This window comes from Motacilla alba, chromosome 23 (assembly GCF_015832195.1).
Source record: "Motacilla alba alba isolate MOTALB_02 chromosome 23, Motacilla_alba_V1.0_pri, whole genome shotgun sequence".
NCBI lineage: Eukaryota > Metazoa > Chordata > Aves > Passeriformes > Motacillidae > Motacilla > Motacilla alba.
The window spans coordinates 6,426,445-6,454,246 of NC_052038.1; the positions used below are offsets into that span (position 1 = coordinate 6,426,445).

The 27,802-nt window shown below is 60.4% G+C and overlaps 1 protein-coding gene across 1 annotated transcript; it reads right to left on the reverse strand.

Annotated features, from left to right (window-relative positions):
* Window positions 1–264: 264 nt before the first annotated feature.
* SLC9A1 (solute carrier family 9 member A1) lies at window positions 265–26,595 on the reverse strand. The gene is made up of 12 exons (XM_038160909.1): window positions 26,136–26,595; window positions 8,265–8,725; window positions 6,537–6,787; window positions 5,847–6,064; window positions 5,206–5,408; window positions 4,897–4,986; window positions 4,470–4,540; window positions 3,873–4,046; window positions 3,630–3,744; window positions 3,093–3,194; window positions 2,579–2,651; window positions 265–1,970 (listed from the first exon to the last, which is right to left on the reverse strand). The coding sequence occupies exons 1-12, from the start codon at window positions 26,461–26,463 to the stop codon at window positions 1,648–1,650; spliced, it is 2,409 nt and encodes an 802-aa protein (XP_038016837.1). The 5' UTR covers window positions 26,464–26,595; the 3' UTR covers window positions 265–1,647.
* Window positions 26,596–27,802: the final 1,207 nt, after the last annotated feature.

The window sequence follows — 27,802 nt, forward strand, 5'->3', positions numbered from 1 at the left end:
CCGGGAGACCCTCCCTGCACACCCTCACACCGGCGCAGCTCCGGGAGGGATTTGGGAGCCTCTCCTGAGCCTCTGTCTTTGCCAAAGCTGGGAACAGCTTAAACTGTCCCCCTGGGAGGGGGCTCCAGTCGTCCCTGAGCCAGGCAGGAGGGCGAGAGGCAAACTCTCCCTGCCAGCGATGGGGATGAAGTGTCTCAGCCACCTTGTTCCTCTGGGACAGCCGGGAGTCCGAACAGCTGGAAAAACCCCCACTAAAAATCAACATTAATTTATTAGAATATTTATGATAAAAACCAAGAATCTCTTTACATGTGGGTTTGGTTTTTTTTTTTCCTTTTTATACAAGAGAATTTCCATTGCTTTTTTCTTCCTCCTGGAAACAGAGCAGGGCAGCAGGCAGGCGCAGGCAGCGACGCGGGCGCTCGCCCCGGTGACGGAGCCCCGCGGGCCTGGGGGTCCCAGCGGGGCGTGGAGCGGGTGGGACGTGGGACAGGTGCCCACCAAGGCAGCGGGGCAGAGCGTGGCAAGGCACGGCACGGGGAGGGGACAGCGGCCGGGGTGCCCGGGGAGGGGGTGGTGAGCACCCCGCGGTACCCGTGGCGAAGGTGGCACGCGGCGGGAGCTGGTTGGCACGTGGGGGACAAGGTGACAGACACAGGACACCCCCGAGCCCGGGGAGGGCTGCAAGCCACCGGAACACCCAGTGATCCCTCCCAAGCCTTGGGGAAAGACGAGTCCTTCCAGGACCCCCGGCACCCCCAGCCATCCCCTTGCTGCCGACCTTCCAGATGCAAGGCGTCCCCACACAGGGGGAGCTGGCACTCGGCTCTCCCCAGCTCCTCTCCTGGTGGGGGGACAAGCAATCCCCCCAGGCACACCCCGGGGCCCGTCTTTGGTTAAGGAGCAGCCGCTGCCGCGCTGGCGCAGGGCGAGGGGCGAGGCTGGCCCCAGAGGTCCCCATGGGGACAGGTGACAGCAGTTCCAGGAGGGATGGACAGGCTGCTCAAAGCGAGGGGGGTCCCAGCTTCCCCCCTGCATGGCTCTAGAATATTTCTTTGAGAAGACCTGGCATGAAATGTGAGGCCAGGAGGGAGGGTCCCAGGCACAGCCGGTCCCACGGGGAAGCTGCCAAGGCGAGGGAGCAGCGGCAGGAGCCCGAGGTGCCGGGGAGGGTGCAGGGGGAGTGTGTGTGCCAGCCCCGGTGACAGCTCCTGCTGTCCCACCCCTCTGCTCCGGAGCAAGGCGAGGGGGTGATAAAGCACAAGAGGGGAGAGGGGAAGCTGTGCCATGGGGAGTGACTGTGGAGACCCCAGGTCAGAGCCGGCCGCAGGTCCTGAGTGGGTGGGCACCTCTGGGAGAGCCCCGCGGGGGCTGTGAGGCACCTGCAAATCCCAATCCCGGGCGGAACATTGTCCATCACCCCCAGGCCACGCGGCCCAAGGAGCCCGGGGCATGCCAGGGCTCCTCCCCTGCTCGCTGGGGCCAGCCCAGGGCTCGCCGGGCAGAGCTGTCCTGGCAAACCCAGTCCATCCAGGACAGTCTCCCCTTCCTGAACCCAGCGTGTAGTGACAAGAAACCAAAACGGAGAGCAAAGAACGAATGAATGAACAGAGAGAGAGAAACGATTTGGAGGCTTCGTGCCAGCAGCTACTGCCCCTTGGGGATGAAGGGCTCGCCCTCCTCGGGCTCGGGCCGCGGGCCGGGGTCGCTCAGGCACCGCAGCATCCGCTGGCTGCTGGGGCTGTCGCTGGTGCCCGGGGTGAAGACATCGTCAGTCCCCGGGGAGGAAGGCTCCTTCACCCGCATCACCAGCCCCTCCTCATCCTCCTCGGGCGAGGGTGGGAGGCCACCGCAGCCCTTGGGCTCCTCGCTCATCAGGTCCACGGACTCGGGGGACTGCGGCGAGGCCGGGTCGATGGTGATGATGGGCAGGTTCTCCGAGTCCTCCTTGGGCTCGTAGGCCAGCGGGTCTGGGAGGCACAGAGGGGTCAGGCAGGGAAGGGGGGGTCTCAGGGACCCCCGGTGATGCGCCCCAGATGTTTGTTTGGGGCCGGGGTGCCTGGGCTGCCTCGCTGATTTCCAATCAGCTGTGTAATTCCTCGTCCCGATTTCCGCACCGCAGCTGGCAGCCCGGCTCCATCGGAAGGGCGAAGCTGCCCTCTGCTGATGAACCGCGGGCTCCGCAGCCGCGGCACACCCGACACCGACACCCTGTCCCCGGGGCCGGGGGGACACCGGGACAGGAGGAACCGAGGGTGCCAAAGCAAAGGTACAAACTGCGAATGCAGCGGCAACGGGTCGCGGGGCTGAGCGCTCTGATGCCCTCCCCTGAGGAGGGCCGGGAGGGGCACGGACAGAGAGGAGGCTGCGTGGATGGAGCGAGCTGAGCCCCGGAGGGACTGCCCAGCCTGACTTCCAGTGGGAATCGTGCTGGGCAGCCAGCTGGGTGCTTCTGCTCGACCCTCTGGGGCTGGGCTGGGCGCCTGTGGGGTGGGGACGGTCGGGGCTGGAGAGCCCCAGGGAGCTGAGGAGGTGCAGGACAGCTCCAAGGGCTGTTAGTGCCACCCCTCCCACTTACCTGAGCCGATGCGAGCCCGGGACATGGTGGGTGAGTCCACCCTGTGAGCTGGCACTGTCAGGTAGTTGTTCATCTGCAACGGGAGCAAGGCACTGTCACCGGGTGGCCAGGGCACGAGGGGAGGGCAGGCAGGGAGCTGGGCACAGGGATGGGCAGGGAGCTGGGCACAGGCATGGGCAGGGGACTGGGCACAGGGATGGGCAGGGAGCTGGGCACAGGGATGGGCAGGGGACTGGGCACAGGGATGGGCAGGGGACTGGGCACAGGGATGGGCAGGGAGCTGGGCACAGGCATGGGCAGGGAACTGGCCACAGGGATGGGCAGGGAGCAGCAGTGGGACACAGAGGACATGGGCACAGATCCTCCCAGCCACGCTCCAGGGACTTGCTTGGGGCCAGGGGCAACCACAGGACCCCCAAGGCTTGGGGTCACCCCATCATCCGAACCTCAGCCCCCTTCCTGTGCCCTCCCAGGCTGGGAAGCCCCCCTGCCCCACCCCGGTGTTCCCCCACACCTTCTGTTCCAGCTGCCGGGCCTTCTGCCTGCGCAGCAGCATCTGGTTCCAGGCCTCCTCGTAGGGGTCAGCCACCAGCGTGTGCCGGTTGTAGGATCGCAGCTGGGAAGAGACCCCAGAAAAGGAAACGGGTTAAAATCCCACACGGAGAGGGAAAGAAAAGGTCACAGCCCCATTCTTCCCGGAGATGGATGGAACAGCCACCAGTGGGCAGAGCAGGTCCAGGCAGGCTCGTGGCTCATCTGTGGCTCATCCCTCGTGTGCCGCCACGGGATGCCTGATCCTGACCCACTGCGGCCCAACGAGGGCTTAAAGCTGGGCTCAGCCACTGACCAGATCAGCCTGGCCCCCAGACTACCCCAGCACAACCTCAGGAGGAAAAGCCTGCTGGGGAAGGAGAGGCAGGCCAGGAGCACAAGGCACAGCAGGGCAGGGACAGCAGGGCTGAAGGGCCCAGCTGAGGGTGGCTGGTGGGCAGCGTCCCTGCCACTCCCAGCGAGGCAAAGGGGACACGCACAGCGCCAGGGGACTCCTCACCCTCTGCCTGGTTTTCTGCAGGTTGGTGCGGAGGATTTTCCGGATCTCCTCCTCCTTGTCCTTGGACAGGGCTGGAAGGACGCGCTCCAAAGGGAGGGTCTGGGGGTTGATGTTCCTGCATGGACAGACAGGGCTCAGAGCCACGCGCCACGGCCACGCAGCACCCAAGGGCTGCCTGCCCTGTGGCCACCAGCACGGAGCACTCAGGGTGCCAGGGGAGCGTGCCCAGGGCAGGGGACTCACTGGATGGAGACGGTGGAGACGGCAGAGGGGATCTTGCCGATGCCCCCGCTCTCCACCAGCTCGATGGCCTGCTTCATCTCCATCTTGTGGTAGAAGGCGATGAGCTGGGGCTCCTTGGAGCGCTCCCCCGCGATCAGGCACTTCTTCACGTACTTCTTGTTGAAGCGGTTCAGCCTTCCCGCAGCAGGGCAGAGGAGGAGCAGCCACAGCTCAGCCCCGGCCCCGCTCCCACTCCCCACTCCCCAGACAGCACTGCTGGGCTCAGCGCTGGCTCCAGTTCCACCAGCACGGCTCAGGCCACGCTTCCCCCAGTCCCTCCCAAGCCAGGGTGTCTCCACAACACCCAGCGCCTGCTGGCACCCACTAGGGATGGTCCTGAGCCCCTGCAGGGACTGGCCACTGGCAGCTCCCACCCCGCCATGGACCTGTGGGTGGTGTGGCCAAGGGGTGCAGCCCTGCAGCCCCCCTTGCTCCTAATCCAGGGCCGTAATTCCCCGTGGTGAGTCTGCGTGTGGATAGTAAAGCCTGGCACAGAGCTGTGAAACCTTCTGGGTGGTGACTGAAACCCTTCCCCAGCCACCAAACCTCCCCACTCACTTGTCCTTCCAGTGGTGATGCCCGTAGTGACCACAGATATCCTCAATCCCTGTCAGAAGGTGATCCAAGAACTGCAAGAGATGGCCCAAGGTGTGAGCAGCTCGGAGGGCTCTTGCCCACCCCCTCCCTCCCCTGACACCCACACTGACACACGGGGAGGGCACTCAGGGCGTGTAAAATGAGGGCTGTGGGTCCAGGGTGGGCTTTGGGAGGGCAGGATGGACCCACACAACCGGGCTTGGCTCTCCAGGCACTGGGGGTCTGGGTCGGAGCGGGCACTGGACGACACAGACAGGGGAGAGCCCTCACTCTGCCCCCTTACCTTGGGCTCTGATTTAGGGGCAGGTCCCAGTGACAGAGGTGCAGTGGCAGAAGCAGAGAGAGCAGAGGGCTAAGGCAGCGCAGGGCGGCCGGAGCAGCGCGTTACCTGCGTGTGGATCTCCTCGTTGATGGAGCGCTTCGTCTCCTGCTTCTTCTTCACAGCCAGCAGATCCACCAGGGGCCGGATGGTCATGCCCTGGGGAGGGGGACGGGGGTTACATCTCTGCCCGAGGCACGGCGTGGGAGTGGGGTGGGCTCAGCAGAGCCCAGCCGCTGTTGGTGTCACCGTGTGGCGTTTTGGGGACGCGGGGCAGTGACAGGGTCAGGGATGGAGGCTGGCCGTGGGCTCCCCACTCTCCACACGGCCATGAAGAGCCCCCTTGCCCTCTGAAAGCGCAGCCTGGGGGCCACCAACCTGCACGAAGACGGTGAAGAAGATGACGGTGATGATGGCAGTGAGGAACATGTCCCTCATGCCGAAGTGTTTGTAGTCCAGCAGGTAGCCCAGGGAGAAGGCGATGGCTCCCCGCAGGCCCCCGTAGGCGATGATGAACTGGTCCTTCGGCGTCAGCTTCACGATCCGGAACTTGTTGATGAACCAGGTGAGGACAAGGACACCTGGGGGAGCAGCACAGTCCCGTGTGAGTGGTCAAGGATCCCCTCCAGTCCCAAAGAGCCCACCCTGCAGCCCGTGAGTGCTGTCTGCTCATCTCAACATCCCTGAGCAGCTTCCACCCCATGTCTGGCACAACCCTGGCCTCAGCCCATGTCCCCACAACACCAACCACCAGCATGGGTGATGCCCACGCTGGAGCAGTGCCACCCAGGCACCTCCAGCCTCCCCAGCAGGGCAAACCATCACGGTTCTGAGAGTTCTCCATCACCCAGGTGGCCACTCAAGGCCAGGCTGGACAGGGCTTGGAGCAACCTGGTATGGTGGAAGGTGTCCCTGCCCGTGGCAGCTGGAATGAGATGGGCTTTAAGATCCCTTCCAAGCCAAACCAAGCCATGATTCTTTTAGCACCCCGAGGGCTTTGCCACCACACTGACACTCACCCAACACCCTGGCGATGAGGCAGAAGAACAGCGTGCTGATGACGAAGGTCCAGTTCCAGTAGTGGTGACCAGCCACGGTGGAGACACCCAGGAAGATGAAGATGAGGGTCTCGCTCACGCTGCTCCACATCTTGAGGAAATACTTGATGGTGGTGTGGGACTTGTGGGAGATGTTGGCTTCCACATAGGGCCGCATGACCACACCAGCAGCGATGAGCCTGGGGGTGAGGTTGGGGCCCTCAGCAGCCATGGGGACATGGGGACAGCCCCAAGCCCTGGCCCTGCAGCAGCGTTTTGTGTTGTGACACCAAACTCCAGGGCAGGACAGGCATTAGGAACCATCAGCAAATATTCAATGCCTCCAGAGAAGGCAACGGGAGGTTTCTCCTTCCCCTGGCAGGGCAAAAGTGAGCACTAGAGCACAAACCCACGGTGTCCTGAGTGCTCAGCAGGCCCTGCCTGCTCCTGTGTGCCCGGGAGAACAGCAACAGGCTGCCAGCACCCCGGGATCTGCGGGACAACTCCCCAGACCCGCTCCTCCCGTGTGCCCCTTGCATATCCCAGCCCAAGCACGGCCCTGGGGCTCACGGGGCACGCGCTGAGCACGCCGGGCCAGCCCGGAGGCTGCGGGTACACAGCCCCATGAATGCCCCTGGGGACAGAGGGCCCCTGTCCCTGCTGGCCACTCACGCCATGATGCCGGACAGGTGGAAGAGCTCGGCAGACAGGTAGGCCATGTAGCTGTAGAGGAACACGAAGAGCGGCTCGATGACGCGGATGTGCGAGGTGAAGCGCGACGTGAAGGCGGCGATCACCCCGTAGATGACGCCCACCAGCACCCCGCCCAGCGACACCACGAAGAAGCTGAGGAAGCCCAGGATGATGTCCAGGATGGTCACCTGCTCGAAGCTGGCAAACTCCTCAAAGAGGTGGTAGAGGACCTGGCAGGGAGAAAGGAGAGCAGGGTTCAACCTGTCCCTCTGCTAAGGGACAGCCTCACCTCGGAGGAGACCTGCCCAGCACCTCCCGTGGGAGTGTGGCACACCTGAGCTGTGTCCCTGCTTGGTGACCCCAAACTGGGTGCTTGACCAAGGCTCACACCAAATCCAGCTGCTGGAGCTTTGCTGTGCCAGATACAGACCCGGGGGGACCGGCTCCCTGTCCTCTGTGCCCACAGAGATGTGTCTGGGACAGCTCTGCTCTCCAGCTGTGCCAGGAGGGCCTTTGGTCAGCAGCCAGAGGCTGTTCCTGTTTTCCCAACGAGCAGGTCAGGACAGATCCAGGCTGGGGGACTCCTGACAGATGCACGGAGAGAAAAGCCCCCATCTGCCCTGCCCAGCCCAGAGAAGAGCCCCAACCCTTGAGGCAGCTGAGGGAAACCTGAGGGAAAGACTCTGGGCTGTGCTGCCTTCTCCCACGCCCAGACACTGCAGAGATGTTAAAGCACATGTCAGGATGGGAAACAGGATTCAGGGCATCCTGCAGAACAGCAGCACTCGCAGGCAGGGAGAGGGCAGGGTGCCAGCTCCTGCTGCCGGGGGCAGGCCCTGGGTGGGACAGGGGCAGGGGCAGACAAAAGCATTCCCCAGGGATGAGAGTGGGGACACAGACCCTGCAGGCACCCCTCAGCTGAAAAATGGGGGAGAAGTGCCTGGAAAACGCCCCGTGGTGGGACAGAGTGTTCTTTGTCACCAGGAACCTTGTCAGCAGGGGCTGAGCAGCCAGCTCCGGAATGGACAGCTGGGATATGGGAAAAGAGCCAGGAAAAAGCAGTGGCTTAGGAGTCAGTTTAGAGGTCAGCTCTGCAGAGAGGAGAAGGCCACGCTGATGGCCAAGCCAGCACCTGGACAGTGATGTCCTTTGGAAAGGGAGCAGGCCTGGCCCCACCTCCCAAAGGTCCCTGCAAAGCTGCTGCTTGCCCTGGGGCTGGGGGTGATGCAGGGGGGCTGCCAGCCTGGCTTCAGCCCCTCCAGCTCTCCCGTTTGCCACGGCTGAAGTGCTGCCCTCCCACCTCCTGGGAGCTGGAGGACAGCAAGGGTGACCACGTGAAAGGAGACAGACGGAGCAGCAGCTACAGGGCAGCTCTGCCTGAGCCAGGGTCGGCCCTTCGTGCTTCCCCTGGCAGGACAGGCATGGGCACAGCAGCCACTGCAGCCAGGAGAGCAGATTCCCAGAGCCCATGGCACCAAGAGCCTGGCACGTGCCCTCAGCCCGCCCAGCCCTCCAAGAGAAACACTCACCTCAACCCACCTCTGCAGTGTTTTAAGCCTCTAATTTTAGCTTTACACCTGGACAAGGTTTGGTTCCAGTGGAGCTGCCAGGAGGCAGCTTGGAATGGCCCTGACATCTGCCACCCCGCTGCCACCCCCCAGATGCTCCTGCACGAAGCAAACCCCCTGCCTGGGCCGGGCCACTCACGACGGTGACGGCGTCGTTGAGCAGGGACTCCCCGAAGACCAGGATGTGCAGCAGCTCGTTGATGTGGATCTCCTCGAAGACGGCCAGCACGGCCACGGGGTCCACGGCCGAGATGATGCTGCCGAAGAGCAGGTTGGCCAGCAGGCCGATGTGGTTGAGGCCGGGCCCGCCCAGCTGGCACACGGCGTACATCAGCCCCCCCAGGAAAAAGGCGTTCCAGAGCGTGCCCACCACGGCGAAGATGAGGATGGTGCCCAGGTTCTCGGTGAAGGGGCGCAGGGGCAGGAAGTAGCCGGCATCCAGGATGATGGGGGGCAGGAGGAAGAGGAAGAAGATGTCCGACTTGAGGATGGGGGGCTTTTCACCCACGCCTTTGATGAGCCCCCCGACCAGAAGGCCCACCACGATGAGCAGGCAGCTCTCGGGAACGATGCTGGACACTGACGGGATCACGTGGAAGCCTGGAGAGAGGGAGAGATGTTGGCTACAGGAACGGAGGATGCTGTCTGCAGGGGGACACCCCTGCCAGAGGCAGGGACCTGTTCCCAGCCCTCCTTGCACTCCCTGTGACCCGTCACTCCTCGTGTGCCTCAGTTTCCCCTCCTGCTCTGCTCTGTCAAGTGGAAACTGCAGCTAAAGCAGACCGTGGCACTGCTGGTCTCAGGCCAGGACCCTGAGAGTGCCAGCAGCAGGTGACAGCCACCCTTGGACACGCCAGGGTCTCTCCCTGGACCCCAGGCCTGTGAGAGCCCTGCAGCACGGGCAGCTCTCCCCACACGAGCAGTCCCTGGCTCCAGCTCTCCCCTCTGCAGCAGTGGCATTTCCCTCCCCTCAGACAGCAGCCTGCCCACCAGTGCCGCTGCTCCCAGCGTGCCAGGCACAGTGCCCGTCCCCGGGTGCACAGCTCAGGGATGGGAGCTGCTGCTTGGTGCATTTCAGGGTGCAATTCTCCTTCCTGGAGGCTTTACATGGCTGGTCGCAGCAGGGTCAGGATGCATCCTTGGGGTGCACGGTAACAGGGAACACATTTCCCCCTTTTCCAATCACAGTACAACTCCAAAGGCAGGTCCCTGAGCCAGCCCTGACCCGCTGGGATGACATTCCCACCAAACGCCCCCAGCCGGGCATCTGCCAGCACACCAACACCCACAGAAGGTTTCGGGTTCCCTGGATCTCCTCCCAGGCTTTATAATTATTATTTTGAAGTGAGGCATATTTGTTCCCTGGCAGAGGAAGCAGTTTAAAATAAGGAGCCCTGCCTTGGCATGCCGTGTTCCTCCGTTCCTTCCGGCTGTGCCATCTGCAGCAATCCCACAGCAGATTAAACCCCCTCCAGAAGGAGCCAGATCCCCCCCGAGCCCGCAGGGGCCACATCTGTGCCACGGCCAGCCCACCCCTCCTGCACCTGCACAGAGACACCCCAGCTCCCACGGGAACAGGCCTCCCCAAGGAGCACAGCCCCCAGCCCAGCCCCACGCAGGTCCTGGGGGAGGATCAGCCCCCAGATTCCACCCGAGCTGCAGGAACAGGCTCCAGCATGGGCGAGCCCAGAGGATGCACCACACCCCACGCCAGGAACCATTCCAGCTGCTCCAGAGGGTCCCTGCTGCTGGAGGGATGCTGGCAGGAGTCTGGCTCCTGCCCCGGCTTTGCCCCCCAGCACCGAGCCCAGCACACAGCTCGATGGCACGAGGGGAGGCAGGAGGAGCTGGGGACATCCAAACTGTGTCCCAAGGCACCCCCAGCACCCGGGCACCTGCATTCAGGGACTTCCCAGCCCGGATGCAGCTCCTGATTTACCCCCATGGGGTTTCTCCTCTTTCCTGGATCCCCTGGAGCCCACACAAGCTCTGAGCACCCCAAGGCAGCCCTGGCACGGAGCTCCCTATGGGAGGGGAGGTGGTAATCCCTTTTCCAAGCTCATGCAAACCCTGGGCACCACCGACCCTTCCAGCACACCGGGCAATTTCTGGCTGGAATAAGGCTTAAAGCCACACAAGCAGCGAGAAGCCAACAGCAGATCAGTTTTTGCTTGCTAAGTATGTTCAATCATGAATAAAACACAAACACTGACAATTAAGCATCTCTCACTTCTTCCCCACAGGCCCCAGGATTCCATTAAACTGGAACATTCGTGTGCTGATGGGAATTCAGTGGTTTACAGCCTTTTTGTAGGGCCCTAAAAATACACTTACACGGGCTGCATTTTAATTATGCCTTTGATTTCACTGAATCCCAGCCATTTTTTGCTCCCTGCTTGCTCCACTCAGTATTTTTAGAGCATTCCAGAGCTCACTGGTACCAATCTGCTGGCGGGAGCCAGCATCCCACTTTGGGATGGGGGTGACTGGTGGCAAGGATGAGGCCAGGCAAGGGTGAACTGCTTTGATCCCAGCCCTGAGCCTGAATTCCCTCCTGGAAGATGAGGAAGGCTGTGGCAGGATGCTGGGAGATGAGGATGCCCTGCCACTGGCACACGCAGGGGCAGCAGAAAGGGGAATAAGCCTTGATAATGGCTTTAAAGATTATGATTGTGATAATAATAATAATAACAATAAAATAATAATAATGTGACCCCTGATCCCTAAATCCCCAGCACAGGGCATGCACAGTCACCCAAGCTTCCTCCTTTGGAAAACAAACTCCATGGGAGCAGCTCCCTCTCCCCAGCATCAAACACCACCTGAACCATTAAAAGAGAGACAGTTGAGTTAAACATGAACCCCAAGAGGTTGAGCAAACACAGAAAAGGAAATCCAGCAGATAACAGCTCCTATGAAAGCAGCTCCTTGCCCACATCACGCAGCCAGCTCCCACGTGCCCAGCAAGGCACACACAGGGATCACCCACTGGTGGACAGCAGTTCCTTGGGTCGGGGCAGAAAGGAACCAGGGACAGGAATCCCAGTTTTATCCACAGACTGAGCACTTGCAGATCTGGAGGAAATCCCATCCTTCCACTTAAAGAGATCTCGGGAGGGAAAGCTGGCTCTGACAAAGTTTGTTCTGCAGCTTCTGAGCGTTTCTGGCCTTTATTTTGGGGTCAGTGGATGTGCTGGACGGGGAGGGAGGAGGGAAAGGAGGACAGGGCACAGCTGGAAGGGCCTGGCACGTTCACGGTTAAGCCGGATGCTCCTGAGGCTTCTCCCTGCATTCCCAAGCACCCACGCAGGGACACGGCCTGGGAGAGCCAGGATGCTTCCAGGAGGATCCTGTCAGCCAAGAGGAGGCAGAGAAAGGAGAGTGCTTACCCAAGCCCCCCTTGCTGCCCAGGTTTATGGGAGCAGCTGCAGGCTCCAGCAGGCAGGCTGGAGGAATCACTCCATTATTAACCAGGGTTGGGAGCTCTCCCTCCCCCGGGGGTTCTGCTCTGGAAGGAGGTGGCAGATGAAGGGTCAGCCTGAAGCCCCCCAGGAGACGCTCTCTGCAGCCCTGGGGACCCCGGGCTGGGGGCTGGTTTGGGCTGCAGGGTGGCTGGAGCAGCGCAGGGCCTGGGAAGGAGGTGCAGGGGGAGCAGGCATGCTCAGAAGGGCTGCCCTTCTGAAGGACACTGCAGAGAGCAGGGCTGGAGCAGACACCCGTGTCTGACAGCACAGGGCCCCTCCAAAGGCCACTTTAACCCTTCAGGACCCGCAGGGGCCGGGTGGCCCTGCAGAGGGGCAGCAGCAAGCCCAGGTGAGGACGCAGCAGGTGAGCACACCTTCCCACGCTCCCGTGTGACACAGCACCACGGAGAGCCCCGCACGCTGACACTGCTGGCTGAACCCCAACAGCAGGGATGTGTCACCAGCCCTGGGGACAAGTGATCCACGAAGCCGTGACTCAGCACCATGCCCTCCTTTCTGGTGCTGAAGGAGCAGCAGGGAGGGGAGGGGAGGGGAGGGGAGGGGAGGGGAGGGGAGGGGAGGGGAGGGAAGGGAAGGGAAGGGAAGGGAAGGGAAGGGAAGGGAAGGGAAGGGAAGGAAGGGAAGGGAAGGGAAGGGAAGGGAAGGGAAGGGAAGGGAAGGGAAGGAAGGGAAGGGAAGGGAAGGAAGGGAAGGGAAGGGAAGGGAAGGAAGGGAAGGGAAGGGAAGGGAAGGGAAGGGAAGGGAAGGGAAGGGAAGGGAAGGGAAGGGAAGGGAAGGGAAGGGAAGGGAAGGGAAGGGAAGGGAAGGGAAGGGAAGGGAAGGGAAGGGAAGGGAAGGAGGGCTGGGCTGCAGGGTCTGCAGAGCCCCTGGGATCTGGCTTTCCCACGCTGTTTTGGGCAGGTCGAGGATGGGGGTAAGACCCCAGCAGGGTTAAAGCCCTGTGAGGATGGCGATGCAGTGACACAACATTTTGCAACTGGCTCCCAGGGGAAAATCCATCCCAGCCCTCCAGAGTTTGGCTGCAGCTTCTTCCATTTATCCTTCACCCTCAGAAAAAGCACAGTGGGTTTCTCTCTTCCCTCGCCTGAGCAGCAGCTGCCCCAAGACCAGCCGGGCTCTGCTGACTGCCGTGGCCTCCAGCAGGGCCGTGGGGGATGTCAGCATGTCTCTGCTCTGCTTCTCCCCTGCAAAATGGAGCTGGCTCCAGCGGCTCCCTGCAAAGACAGGGAACAAGGAGAACGGAGAGAGCTGCACCAGATGTAACGGGGAAGCCTCGAGGGAAGGGGATGAAAATTGAACTTGCTCAAAAGGAATTAAATAGCTGGTGCTTTACACCTATAAATAGAGCGAGGCCACGGCTGGTGTCACCCTGCCAGGAGAGGGGGTAAAACCACTGTGCTTAAATTACACTCACTGCCTCTCACAAGCTCCAGCATCACCACGTGCCCTGAAATTCCAGCCCCACAGAGCTCCAAGCTGGCTTATTCCCACAGCACCCCACTGGGAGGGCACATGTGGGGCCATGACGCAGTTTGGGCTTTGCCAAACCCTTTTCTGTTTCACCAGGGAGCAGGCAGGGTTTCAGGGCAGGTCCAGGTCACTCCAGTGCTCCCCTGCAGCTCTTTTTGGGTTGGTTTCAGCAGCTTGGCGTGATTTGGGCAACCTTGTAAGCACCCAGTGGCTCCAATGTCCAGAACGGAAAAGCGTTGATTTTCCACCCCAAAATGCCATTTCCTGGTGAGAAGTTGACTTCTTGTTTTTTGTGTTAAGGCACAGGTACAGAAAGTGCTTCTAAGCAAAACAATTTCCTCCAGAACAAACCAAATGTTTCATTCAAGCCTCATTATTTTGTTGTCGCTAATTATGAAGCAAAGCCAAGAACCAGGAAGGTAATTAATTTATGCTGCTTTTTGTGAGTCACTGAGCGAGTGCAGATCCCACACGAGGGCCACAGAGCCACCCTCCAAACCTCGCCGTGGGCACAGCCCGCAAAGCCAGCACAGGCAGAAGGGAAAAGCAAAACACCCAGCCCTGATTTCGGGGTCACTCCTGCACCCCAAACTCGGGTGGGCAGGGGCTGCAAGGACAGCATCCAGCACTGCCCCACAGCCTCCAGGCATTTCCAGGAGTCAGGATCAACTCCATTCACAAGGGGTGGGATGAAGCCCCCCGGGCCTGCCTGCCCGAGGTGCCCAGCACAGCCTGGTGTGACCCTGCACACAAGGTCCCCAAAAGCTGTCACAGTCCATAGCCATAGGAACCCTTGCCAGATGAGAAGGGACTGTTTTATTTCCCCTTGGTGTGACATTACCACCCCTGTGCCTGCAGACCCTGCTCCCCCAGCTGGGCCCCACCCTGCAGCCACCCACCTGCCCCCGGTGTTACCCCTCTTTCCCACCTACAGCAAACAGCCCGGGGCACAAGGAAGGAGGTGCTCAGATAGGAGCCCGAGGGCTGCCTGGTACAGCCCCGGCCCCCCAGGTGTGTGTGGGAAGGTGGCTGGACCCTGCCTGCTTTGCAGAAGATAACAGGGCTGATAGCATCAGGCCAGCCCTAGGGTGACTCAAAACCTGAAAGCCACAGGACAAAAAGCAGACACTGCCAGGTACCAGCCTCGCTGCAGCTCAGCCAGGCAGCCACAGCCCATAGCTGGAGCTGGCTCTGCACGGGAGGACTCGTGGCCTTGGTGGGGCCCTCGAGGTACAGCGCATCAGCCAGAGCAGGAGGCTGGCTACTGCAGCACCAGGGAAGAGCCCTTCCTCCCTGAGAAACAACAGATGCTCCTCTGCCTCGCTGCGAGAGGAGGGGCTGGCAGGCTGTGATGTCTGACAGCTTCACCGTCCTCCTGCAGCAGCAGCTCCCAGGAAATTCCCCCTGGCAGGCCCTGAATAAATCCCCTGATGGAAGGGGGGACAAGTGCAGACACCTCATCTGAGGCAGCTGGAGGGAGCAGCAGTGCACTTGCCTTTCCCAAATCTCACTGTTCCCTGGGGGCCTCTGGGGAGCAAAGCCTGCACCCCAGGGCAGGATAAACACAGAACAAGCTGCAGCCAGAGCCTCTCCTCAGAAGGATGCTGAGAGCTTCCCATGCTCCGGCACAGAGGGGACGGATGCATCAGCAGCAGCAATGCTGGTGTGGCTCTCTGCAAGGTCAAGGTGCCAAGGACAGTTCAGAGATGGTCTGGGGGACGAGCCTGGGCTGTTCTGTGCGTGGAGCCCGTTGGAGAGCAGCTGTTTAGAGCCATTTCATGCATTGTAGCTGCTAATGGTGATGATGGGATGGGGTCTGGTGTGCTGTCAAAGAGGGGAGGCTGAGCAGGGGAGGGGGTGAGCTCCTTCCCACCCAGCACCAGCCACCAGCACTACACACCCGGGAACAGGACAAGCAGCTGAGCCCTGGCACAGACAGCAACAGCAGGGCAAGGGCAACGCTTCTGCTGGCAACTGAGAGCAAGGACAGAGTCTCTTCTGGTACCTCAGTGCCTGCAGCAGCATCACGCAGGAATGTGCCTCCAAGCCCATGCCAGCCACAGCAGGCACTGCCACGCTCCAGGGGGATGCAGGGAGGACCAGGCTGCAAACCCTGGCGATGCATTCCCCTCCCAGCCACGGGCACCAGCAGAGAAATGCATCCCAAGGATGATGATGATGATGGTGGCACTACCAGAAAACCCCGAGGTTGTCCTTCCCATCTGGGGCTGGAGCTGGAGATGCAGAAAGGTCCCCAAAAAGCTGAGCAGCCTGGGGAACAGGCACTGCAGCAGCCGGAGCCAGGAGCTGCATGCAGATGAGCCCAGCTCCCCACCTGGCCTGGCTCCTCCAGGAGCAGCACGCTGCCCCTGCCAAGGCAAATGCCAGTCCTTCCCCCAGCGCACCCCTGGAGGGTGCAGGGGCAGCGTGTGAGTGCTGCAGGTGTGCCGGGAGCCCGTGGCAGCGCTGCAGCGCTGCGGAGAGGGAGGCAGAGCACGCAGCCATCCCGGCTGGAATCACCGCGGGCACCCTGGATTCCAGCCGGCCGGGATGGGCGGCCCCCCCGCCAGACACGGTGCACGCTCACAAACGAGCTGTTTGCACAGGGAATTAACACGGACAGCTCCTCCCTGGGCCCCATCCAGGCTCAGCACCCACTCTTCCCTCCAGCACAGGGGTGGGTGGCTGCTCCTTGCTTTGCTGCTCCCCACCCCAAGGGGTTGAGCCCCTCTTTCCAAACACCGTGGGACAGCTCTGAGCAGCCTGGTGAGCTCGGGTGGGATCCAACAGCCGGCGCTCCCCGCAGGGCACACACTGCCGAGCCTGCAGCCCAAGAGCTGCCAGCCATCCCTCCCAGGTAAACCTCATGCCCCGACCCTGGGAAGGACTGGGAAGACCTGGAGCAGCAGCATCCCAGGAGGAGAAGGTGCCCACAGGCAACCACAGCGTGCCCTGAGAACAATCCATGGACAGAGGCCTTTAGCACAAACACTTGAACACATTTTTCTTTGAGGGCAGCAAGAGCACGTACCCTGGTTTTATCTTGAAGCACTCACAAGAAATTAACAGATCAATTGGGAGTCTTTTACAGAGCTGGTATTAATTTCCTCCCAGCTGTAAAAAGGAAATGAGAGACAAAAGACATTAAATGGACTTGCCCACGTCCCCAAGTGAACGGCGTGAGAGCTGGCGTGAGAAGCCAGCAGCTCCCAATTTCCAGTCCTGTGTTTAGATAACGCTTCTCCTTCCCACCAGAGGGGAAGGCAAGGACACTCTGCAAGAAAAGCACATATTAGGAAAGACCTAATTGCCATTAAAGACTGCGAGCCCCAGGGCCCTTGGACTGCCACCCCAGGGCTGCAGCATTGCAAGCAGGCAGGAAAGCACAGAACCAACGGGAGGCTTCAAGGCTTGGGGCCACCACATCTCGAAAAATCCTCTTCCAGGCCCAGCTGTGCACAGCTGTCACGGAGCAGCTCTCCTCCACCCCTCTCCAGGTCTAGAGCTGTGACAAGACACCAAAGCCACCCTTGCCCGCTGAGCTTTGGGACACCAGTCCAGGCTTTGGTGCTCGGGTAACCCCAACCCTGCTGCCTGCATTCCTCTAACGGGCATGTTCCAGAGCCACTCCCAAACCACAGCCCGCAATCACCAAACCTGTTCAGAGCCTCTGGGCAGGCTCCACACAGCTTTCCAGGGCGGGACCGTGACTCTTTACCAACCCATGGCACTCACCCAGCAGGAGCCGGGCACGGAGGCACATGGGGACAAACTGCCACCCAGATTTCTGCTGCGGTTGCTTCAAGACTCATTCTGACTTTTCCCCACCAGCTCTGGATGGGTGCAGCTCACAGCCAGGCCTGCAAGGCTGGGATCTTCCTGGCACAGCTCACTTACCCTGGAAAAGTGAGTTTTCTACAGGGCAACAGCATCCTCATCCGGGTTTATATCCTTCAGAACAGTGACAGCAGCTGGACTTGCCCATTTTGAGGAGGTTTAAGGTCTAGAAAAACTTCTTTTGCTCCAGGGAAAGGGAAAAGGAGCTAAACATAACTCACTCTGACCAGCCACGCTCTTCCCAGATTCCTGCAGCTGCTACAAGGCGCTGGATGCCGTGAATAGCTGGGTTAGGAGGGGTCAGTGCCAGGGGATTTCTGGAATAGAATGCTCCCAGTTAACATCTGCGTGCTGCAAAGGGAACTTCACACTGTTGGGCGCAGAGGGATGCTCTGGAGCAGCAGGGACTCAAGGTGATGCAAAGAGACAGTGCCTGGACACCCAAAATAAGGCCCAGCTGCTCTCCTAGCTCCTCACCCTCAACCACAGGACACAGCATTTAATTCCCAGTTCCTGCTGACCCTCGAAGCCTTGGGGAGAGTTAAACCTGAGCCAGCTGAGGTGACCACAGACAAATCCCCAGGCAGAGCGATGCCAATCGCCCTTCCCAGGAAGGGCAGATTTCCTACTGGGAACACGGGCAGGAAAGACAAACAAAAGCTTTTCAGGAAATAACCTGTTGGTCCCCACTCGGACAGCAGGGAGGACGTAATTGCAATTAGCACTGATTACTACCGGGCTTTGCAAGCCCAGACAAAGTGACACCGCTCTCAGCACACGCCAGCAGCTGTCCAGAGCCAGCACAAGCACCCGGCCACTGTCACCTCTTCCCCAGCACTCGGAGACACCATCCCAGCCCTCCAGCACCATCCCCAGCCACCATGCCCCTCACAGCCAGCCCAGCTCCCGGGAGCAGCAGCTGAGACAGGAGAGGAGCTGCTCCCTGCCAGCTCACCCCCAGGGACCAAGGCTGCTGTGGGAAAAGTGTTCCCAAGGGAAACTGAGGCACTCACAGGGCTGGAAACACCAGCTCTTCTCTTCAAAGGCCTGTATGTGCTTAAATCTGTGCCCCTGGTGTGTGTGCTGTTCGGTCTCCAGCAGTGGGGTGGGAAGCTGCCTTCTCTCAAATCCGTCATTAAGATTCAGCGTGTCGTGACTCCAAAATGCAGAATAATCCCAGGCACTGGAAATAAACTGCTGCCACGGGGTGTCTGCTCTGCAAGTGCGTGTCTTGCACAAGAGAGGGGAATTATTTCCCTAGCAGCACCCTCTGTTAAGTGGGATTTAAGTGCTGTCCCTGGAGGTCGATTGTATTGCAACTTTCTGGAGACAAAGACCTCGGATGCTGAGATGTTTGTGAGTCACTCCTGGGCAACCCAAGAAAATGTGTGTGTTCTCTTCTGGCTGAAAAAGCACTTTGCATTCTTCAGCTTTCCACTCAAAACACCACCCCAGCTTCAAATGAGCCTCAGTCGTGCCCTTCTTGGGCAGGCAGGTTTTGGGAAGGAGCCCCAAGAGACACGGGGTGATGTAACACCAGATTTTTGTCCCACCAGAGGTGACACACCACCAGATTCATTCTCTGCTCCACTCCAAGCAAGGCTCAGCCTTGGATCCTGCCCCTTCTGACAAACAGGCAGCAACGAGTGAGTGCACGCCCGTCTGCTGAGCTTTCAGTTTGGTTTCCTCCTTCCCAAGCAGAAACACACCAGTTCTGCTGCCCCAGGAAAGAGCCAAGGAACAGAACACGACAAGATTTTACACACCACTGGAAGACATTGTGAAATCAGAGCAGTCCACGAGACATCCAACACCGTGGGATGGTGGGACCTCAGTGGAGTGAGAGGATCAACCAAGATCCAAGTGAGAGGTTCAACTCAAACCATCCCCTGTTCCTCTGCTGCTCCCTTGGAAGCTGTCTGGCCCTGATCTCAGAGCACTGAGGTTTTCATCAAGCCTTCACTGGCAGTTTTGAGCCCCAAAGGGTGAGAAAAAGCTGCTGCTGACTCAGGCAGCCCAGTGCAGACACGGGGATGAGGTGCAGCCCAGCTCCAGCTCTGCTCAGCAAGGCTGTGTTTTCACAGAGTATTCCCTGTGGATTTCGGGTTTTATTTGAACAAATTAGGCCTTGGGGACCCAAAACAGAAGGAAAAAAAAAAAAAAGAAGAAACCAAATGTTTACAAGGCAGCTGCAGTAATTCATCCCCATTACTGCCTGTCCTCTGCTGGTCCAAGGATGCTGCACGAAGGACCAAGCCCTGCAGGATCCTGGGACAGGCTCAGAGCCCCCAGCACCCCTGCACCCACAGCCAAAACCAGGCTTTGCAGGAGGCAAAAGGGGGAGGATTGTGTTAAAGAAGTATTTATTTGTAAGGCTAACGAGCATCTGGTTTGTACAAGTGCTAGAGAGACATCTGTGTCTCCTCTGCACAAGAGGGGTGCAGTCCCTCTGCCACAGGATTGCTGTCACCCCAAGAATGACCCTGTTTTTCCCTTCTCCCATGTGTAATTCCCAAAGCCCAAAGGAGACTGTTTAGCCACATTAATTGCAGACAGAAGACTTGTCCTCCACCCCACTAATTCCCAAGGGAGCTCCAGCATCTCTGGGTGTTGTGGACAAGCTGTGGTCGGGTGATTGGGCAGGTTGGGAGAAAGGATGTGAACCAAACAGGCCCAATATCAACACGTTCTGCTGTCACCCCACAAACCAGCCAGGCCACCTGCAGGTCTCAGGGGAGGAACAACTGCACGGCCTCTCCCTGAGAGCCAGGGAGCACCAGCCTGGGCTCTGGCTGCCACAGGACTCGCAGCACCCGCCTCCCAAATTCCACCCGCAGCCTGTGAGGGAAGCCAGCCCATCCTGACCCCAGCAGCAGGTCTCCAAGCCTCTGCTGATAAATGGGATGAAACAAAAGCTTTGGTTCCTGAGGGCCTCGAGGTCCAGAAGCTGCCACAGGCAACAGGGTCCCTGCAGGGAGCAAAGCCAAGGCTGCAACGGAGTGTAATCCTGCCTTAATGGACATCAGGGCTCACCAGGGAGGAATGGCTGTGATTACAGACCTGCTCTGCTTTTCCCACTCCATCACCCTCCCGTATTTCACAGCAGGAATCTTTCACTCTTCCAACCATAATTAAACTAATGGTTTTCTCAGATCCATGGAAGGAACAGTCTGGATGTTTTTTAATTCAGACACCAGCAATGGGCAGATCAGGGAGGAAAGAATAAATGCCGTGGCTGTTCTTTCTGAGATGGCAAAGCAGGGGAAAAGGGAGCCAGAGCATGTTTAGATCATCCCCCAACAAGGAAGTGGGAATGCAACAAGTCTGCATTGGAAGAGACTGTTCAAATTCATCATCACGACAATTTACACTTCTGTGGCACCAGCTGCAGCAGCACTTCACAATCCTTTCTGAACAGTCACTCCCCAAGGCCCAGCTCCCCTGAGCAGCTCCCTGGGGTGATCTCCGAGCCCTCACCACCCCCGTGTCTGCAGCCAGCAGTGATGAGCCAGGTTATCAGACAAACATTGCCACCAAGAACGAGACAAACATTTCCCTCCAGCCCAGCGAGGGAACCTGGATCAGCCAGCACCAGGATGCAGCAGGAACAGCCCCTTCCCCCAGCCCGGCTCTGCCCACGGCCAGCCCAGCCAAGCCGGCCCAGCACGGCCCCCTGTGCCCAGGGAAGCCACACCTGGGTGGCAGAAGGGCCACAGAGATAACCCCAGCACGCTCGGGGAGTCACACACACAGATTCCCAGCTCTTCTGGGAATGTTTTTGTGCTGTGCCATTCCCACCCTGGCTGGTGGCACTGGCAGAGCCGTCCCCACGCCAGTGGCTTTGCTCCGGGTGTTTCTGCTGCGTCTGGTCTCAAGATCCAGCTCTTCCATCCAGTGCCACCCCCACAGCAGGTTTCCTACCCTGCTTATCAACCCTCGCCCACAGCAATCTCAAGTTCCTCGACTTGCAGGGCTCTGTGAGACCTCGGGGTGGCCCCTCCAAAAGCCACGATTTCAGGGCAGGGATGTGGGCTGATAAAAACATTTGAAAAGCACCCAAGAGTTTTAGCACCCAAATCTCGCTGCCAGCCAGCAGCAACCAGCTTCCACAAACGCTTCTCTGGCAATTTTGAAACTGTCCCTTCTCCTCCAGCTGCAGGAGCCACCCCCCATGCCCCGAGCCTCTGTGGGGCTCCACAACCCCACCTGCAGCCATCAGGCTCTGCTCTTCTCCCAGCTCCTATCAGCAGCTCGCAGGCCCTGAGAGCTTCCCTAATCTTGCTGCCCCGCAGGCGCAGCGGCGCTGGGGACACGGCTGCTCTCCAAAGCAGTGTCACCAAGCACCGGCGCTGCGCTGGCACGGCGGGCTGAGATGTGACACCAAACCTCCCCAAGGCACTGGCGTGTCCCCACATAACCCACCCCTGCACAGCTCCGGGCTCTGCTCGCTGAGCACAGCTCCATCCCCAGCTCGTTTTACACCAGCCCAACAGGCTCACGGTGGGGACACGGTGGGGACACGGTGGGGACAGTTCTGGGAGTGCCAGGCTGGCCCTGGCAGCCGTCACTCGGTCTGGAGGGGCAGGGAACACCCCAGACACGGCAGAGCTGCCAAGGGGGAAGGAGAGACAGAGCAGGGACCCGGTGACAGGCTCCCAAGGCAGCGAGCACTGTCTGGTGAGTGAAGCGCTGCCTCGTGGGACACCAGCAGGGTCACTGCTCTGGGGACGCAGGGAGTGATGTCCCCACACCTGGGTCTGGCTGAGCTGCAGCTCATCCACCCCGCAGAGCCTCTGCGGGGGCTGGAAGGGGTTGATAACCCCCTGTGCTCCGGCTGCTGCTCACAGCATCAAAGCTGCCCCCACGCTCACCCCTCACCAGGAGCAGCAGCCTGGGAGGGGACACTGCTGGCATTGTCCCAGACTGACCAAAGGGACATTGCACAACACACAAAGCAAAGAGTGAAGAGGAAGAGAGGGTGGGCAGTTCTAATTAGGGCATTTGCTTTCCGGAGCAGCCGCTACGCTCCTGAAGGTACTTCCCAGGAAGTGGCTGGACATCATCTGCTGATGGGAAGTAGAGAATAAATCTTTTGTTTCCCTTTGTTTCTGCACATGACCTTTGCTTTTGCTTTATTAAACTGCCCTTATCTTGATCCATGAGGTTTTTTCCATCCTAGTTTCTCCTGCCGAGGAGGGAAGTGACAGAGCAGCTTGGTGGGCACCAGGAGCCACAGAACCATGGAATGGTCTGGGTTGGAAGGGACCTCAAAGTCCATCCAGTTCCACACCCCCCACCCCGGGCAGGGACACCTTCCACTGTCCCAGGCTGCTCCAAGCCCTGTCCAGCCTGGCCTGGGACACTTCCAGAGATGGGGCAGCCACAGCTGCTCTGGGCACCCTGTGCCAGGGCCTCACCACCTCCTGAGTATGTTGTTTCTTTTTTATACCTGATCTAAACCTGCCTTCATAAAACCACTTCCCCTTGTCCTGTCACGACAGGCCCTGGTATGAAGACTCTCTCCATCTGGGGGACACGGACTCCCAGAGAAAAGAAGGAAAGCACCACCCAGCTTTCAAACCTTGGGCTCAAGACACACATTTCAGTTTACTTTCCAGCCAAGGTGAACCCACCACACCCTGCCATCTCCTTGAGCCGGAGGTGGAACGGCCAGGGTGCTCCAGGGAGGCTGGGAAGCCATTTGGTGCAGACAGACAGCAGGACATGCCTCACGGAAGGTGGCTAATGGAGTATTTCTGGCTTCAGAAGGAAGGGCCAGCGTGGGCTTTGGAGGCACAGGCAGCCCCAGCTCTTCTCCAGGCTGGGTAAGAGCTGGTGCTCGGCACGAAGCTCTGCCTGCTGGGCCCAGCACAGGCAGCAAAGGCACTGCTGACCACAATCTGTTATTTACATTCCTGACTCACTCCTTCCCTCTCCCCTGAAACGAGGAGGTATTTACAGTCCAACTTGAATTCCCCTAAACGTCTCTGGGAGCCACGTGAGCTGAAAGGTCAATCCTCAGAGCGAGGAAAGCAGGTTTTCCTGCAGGGAAACCCCTCAATGTGTGAAGGAGCCCTTACAATGCCCCTGCAAAACCTTGGGAAGGGCACACGGAGCTCCTGGCTGGGGTGCTGTGTGAAGGTCTGACCTTCTGCAGCAATACAACAGCTTGAGACAAAGGCTGGCTGCAACTTGCAGCTTCAAAGGCTTCTCCTGGCAAAGTCAGGCCACCACCAGGCATGATCTGCACATGGCTGGAGCTGCCCCTCGCTCCCTCTTCCCCTGCACAGCCTTAAAATATCATGTGAGTATTAAGTAAAGCAGCCAGCACCAGCTTCCCCTTCTCCACAGGGATTAACAAAGCAGGAACAGCCCACGCCTGCAGGACATGCTGGGGAGACACATCCCCTGTGCCCTGCCAGGTGAGGAATCTCCAGAAACCAACCCCTCTGAGGCATTTTACAAAACTGCAGCAGGAGGGGAAGGGCTCCACTCACACCTTTGATTCCCCAAACAAGCTCACAGTGAGAGCTGCTGGAGAAAGGACAGGGGGATGCATTTAAGTCCGAAGAGCTGTCTAAAGCATCAAGAGCACCAGGGGGAAACTGAGCAACAGGACAAGGCCAGGTGGCATCTCCTGGCCTGGAGCAGAGCCCTGGGAGTGCTTTGAGCTCCTCGACAGGGTCACCCTGCACCACCCGAGGGTGACACCCTGAAGTGACTCACAGGGTTGAAGACTCAGTTTTGTAGCAACCTGTGGCTCAATCACCAGCTTCAGCCCAGCAAGGAGGCCCGTGGAGCTGAGGGGGGCAGGCAGGAGGTGCTGAGCTGTCATGCACAGCCCACACCCCAGCAATTCCTGCTCTTGGTCCCCTCAGGATCACCCTGATGCATCAACAAACGCACACTGACAGTGTGGGGAGAAAGAGGAAGCACTGCGAGCTCCTGCTCTGTTTATCAGCCCCCTCCTCCTCTTCCTGGAAACGGGATGCTGCAGACCCTGTCGGGTTCAGGGAGCTGTGTGAGCCTCATCCTGCCACTCCAGGCTGCGCTGCCAGCAGGGCCCAGTTGTGTAAGAGCTATCCCCGCGTGGAAAAAAGCCTGTTTTGCTGCTGCTGAACAACACCCCGTGATCCAGGGCAGGAAGGACGGGGCTGGGATAGGGACACAGAGCAGTGAGAGGTTTTTGGCTGCTCATGAGCACAGGGAGCTGTTCCTGCAACTTGGGAACCACCTGCCAAGGCAGCACGGACAAAAAACACAAAACCCTGGAAAGGAGGCCAAGGAAAAGGGTGTCCCGGGACCGCCCTGCTGTCCAGGCCCTGTCACAGCTGTAGGTAAGCTAAGGTGTGGATTTTGGCATAACCAACATCTCTGGAGCTCCGCAGAGCACCTGCCACCTTTGCCAAACTTGCAGGGCAGCCTCTCCTAAAATACACCCCTTAAAACACGCAGTCTTGCATAATACTTGTAGCATCAAAGACCTGACAGCCGGCAGCCACAACTTTTCCTGCAGCACAAACGAGCCCAGGCTCCGGGCAAGGGCGGCAGGAGCAGGTCCCCACAGCCCCGGTGCCACAGAGCCTGGTGTGTCCCCAACACGTCCCTCCATCCCCCAGCCGCTGCCCGCTCTGGTGCTTGCCAGCGCTCTCCCCGTGGCCCCGGAGGCCCGCAGGCCTTTGGCCCCTCCTTTCTCCTCCAGCTTCCGCACAGATATTCCTGATTTCATCACTGCCTGCTGCCCGAGCAGCGCTGAAGGCGCAGTGCGAAAGGAGAGCTGCGTTCCCCGGGGAGAGGCACCCCCCAGTGAACGGCCCGAGGTGGTTTTGGGGAGCGCCAGGAAGGCACACGCCCCACGGCTCCCACCTGGCTCCAGCCCGAACCGACTGCTCGTCTCCCAGACAAGCCTCCGGGTCTGAAGTGTTCTCACTCCTCCGCCTGCTCGTAAATAAAGCACTCGGGAGGGATTGTGAGATGGGGCTGCACCTGCCCACGCACGCTGGGCTGGGAAGGGAATGGGATATTTTGAGGAGCAGCTGGGCAGGAAGGATCTGAGCTCCTGGGGGTCTCTCAGACCCCTCCAGAGCAGCACAGGGCACAGTCTACAACAGGAACCAGCTTTAAAAAGCTCCCAAAGCAAGATTTCCCTCAGCGACCTGGAGCGCCCCATAAGTGAGTGCTATTAAACCACGGATGGTGGCTGAGGAGCAAAACGAAGGAGCGCAGAGCTCCCTTCCCTCCTCCCCTGCTCCGAGGCAAACATTTCACCTGTCCCCCTGGCTTTATCGCCAGGGATGGGAGCAGGGCCAGCTCAACCTCTGCACTGCCGGGGACAGCACGGCAGGTTACATCACGTCACAGGTTCGGGCTAATTCGGCTGGTATTGATCCAGCTGCAGAAGTTTGGAAAACACTTTGTCAACAACAGAGTGATGCTCTCCCAGAGTGGGGCATCCCGGGCTCATCCCAGAGGGTGACTTTTCCATCCCCTCTCCTTAGTGCGGGAATCTCGGGACGCTTTGCAGCAGAGGCAGAGCCACCCCGGTTTGCTGCGGAGGGGGAGGAAGGGGAGGCCGAGCACCGGGAGGCTTTTGAGTGACTTCTCCAAGGTTACAAGAAGCATCTGTGGTTTGCAGAGGAAGTGAGCAAACTGGGTGCTTCCTCCCTGAGTGTCACAGGCAGGAAAGCAAACCTGGTCCAAGCAGGGGTCAGGAGCATCTCCAGGCCGGCTCCCAGGCACGGAGATGAGGAGTCTGGGGGAGCGGAGGAACCGGGATGCTGCTGTCCACCAGGCCCAGGACAGAGAGCCAAGGTCGTGGGGAGAGCAGTGCCCACCCCAGCCCAGCCGGCCGGGCAGGTTTGCAGAAGATGTGCAGCAGATTTTGCCCTGGGATGTCTGGGGTGGTCCCACCCTGGAATGTTCAGAGGGCTCTCTCCCTGGGATGCTCGAAAGGGCCGCTCCTCGGGATGCTCACGGGAGCCGCTCCCTGGGATGACCAGGGGCGTCTGTGCCACCCAGCTGGGGAGTCCCTGGGATGCCCGGGGGGTCCCGCCCCGGGATGCTCGGCGGTCTCTCGTGGCAGGAGCTCACCAGGGTCACTCCTTGCGATGCCCGGGGGTCTCCATCCCGTTTCCCCGGGCATCCCGCTCTGTGCTGCCCGGGGGTCCCTCCTTGCGCAGGCCACCGGGCCCCCTCCCCAGCCCCCTCCCCGCACCTACCCAGCTTCATCAGGCAGGCCAGGAGGATCCAGAGGGAGATCTCGAAGGGGATGCGGACGTGCGTGTAGTCGATGCCGATGACCGGGAAGGCTTTGCGGTGCTTGGCGTGCCCCTCAGCCGAGCCGTTGGCCGGCTGCTCCTTCAGCGGGTGGATCTCCTCGGGGGCGGCGGGCGGCGCGGCGGTGAAGCCGGGCACGTCGCCGCCGGGCAGCGGCGCGGGCTGGCCCTCGGAGGTGAGCATGGGGTTGGCCTGCAGCACCTGCCCGGGCAGCAGCGGCCCCAGCAGCAGCAGCGCCCAGGGCAGGGCGCGCAGGGCCGCGGCGCCCATGGCGGCGGGCGAGGGGCGCGGGCCGGGCCGGGCCGGGGCTGGGGCGGCGGGGCCGCCGCGGCGGCGAGGGCTGGAGCCGCCCCGCCACAGCCCGAGCGCTGCTGGGCGGCCGCGGCGCCGGGCTCGGCCCACACGGCGGGCGGGAGCGGCCGCGGCACCGAGCGGCGGGCGGAGCCGCTGAGGGAGGCGGGAGCGGGGCGGGAGCGGGGCCCAGGCCGAGGGAGAGGAGGGGATGGGCGCGGGAAGAGAATGGGAGCGGAATGGGAATGGGAGCGGAGTGAGGGGAGAGGAGAAGGGATGGGCATGGGCATGGGAAGAGAATGGGAATGGGAGTGGAATGAGGGGAGAGGAGAAGAGATGGGCATGGGAAGAGAATGGGAGCGGAATGGGAATGGGAGTGGAATGAGGGGAGAGGAGAAGGGATGGGCATGGGCATGAGCATGGGAATGGAAGCGGAATGAGGGAGGGGATGGGACCGGGAGCAGAGTGAGGGGAGAGGGGAGAGGGATGGGATGGGATGGGATGGGATGGGATGGGATGGGATGGGATGGGATGGGATGGGATGGGATGGGATGGGATAGGATGGGGATGGGGATGGGGATGGGGATGGGGATGGGGATGGGATGGGGCCGGGGCCAGGGCTGGGAGTGCAGTGGGATTTTGGGGAATCAAAGGCCCCAAAGCACGGTCGGGGTGCCAGAGCTCGGGAGGACAGCAGGATCTGCGAGCTGCTGTCGGGAGCACAGGGGCTCTGCACTGTGCCCGGCAGCGTGGGGCGAGCAGGGACAGCGGTGCCCAGCCACCCTGCGGGGACCGGCCTGGCCGTGGGGCACTGGCACAGCTCCCTGGGCATCGCTGAGCAGCCTCCTGTGCTTGCTCCTTGCAGAGGCACAGCCTGCTCTGCTTGTCCTCGGTGTGCAGAGGGACAGCTCTGGGCTGCTGGGCTCCGGGGGGACAGGGGGGTCCGGTGGCCCCTGGGGACAGGGGGGTCTGGTGGCCGCTGGCTGCTGTTCTAGACCATGGTGGGGCTGTAACCCTGCCTGTGCTTGCTGCTGTGGCTGTGCCCTTCTCCCCGGTGCCCGCTGGCTCTGAGTCACCAGGAAATCTGATAAGGCTCCAATAAAACCTCTGGAGCGGCGTGGGGGGGTCGCTTGGCTCTGCGGCCGGCTCAGCCACCCTGATTTCTTGGCTCTCCTCCATCACCCTGACTGTCACATGTGTGTGACCAGAGCCACCCAAACGGGTTTTTGCCTGGTTTACCGCCCAAACTTTAGGAGCCAAGGGGCCTTTTGGTAAAGATGCAGCCCTAATTCTTGGGAGAAGTGCATGAGGGGAAGGC

Coding starts and splice junctions, on each gene's coding strand:
- SLC9A1 (XM_038160909.1), bottom strand. CDS start 26,463: ATGGGCGCCGCGGCCCTGCGCGCCCTGCCCTGGGCGCTGCTGCTGCTG. Junction 4,987..5,205: donor TCTTCACCGTCTTCGTGCAG/GTTGGTGGCCCC, acceptor CCCCCTCCCCAG/GGCATGACCATCCGGCCCCT. Junction 4,541..4,896: donor ACGAGGAGATCCACACGCAG/GTAACGCGCTGC, acceptor CATCTCTTGCAG/TTCTTGGATCACCTTCTGAC.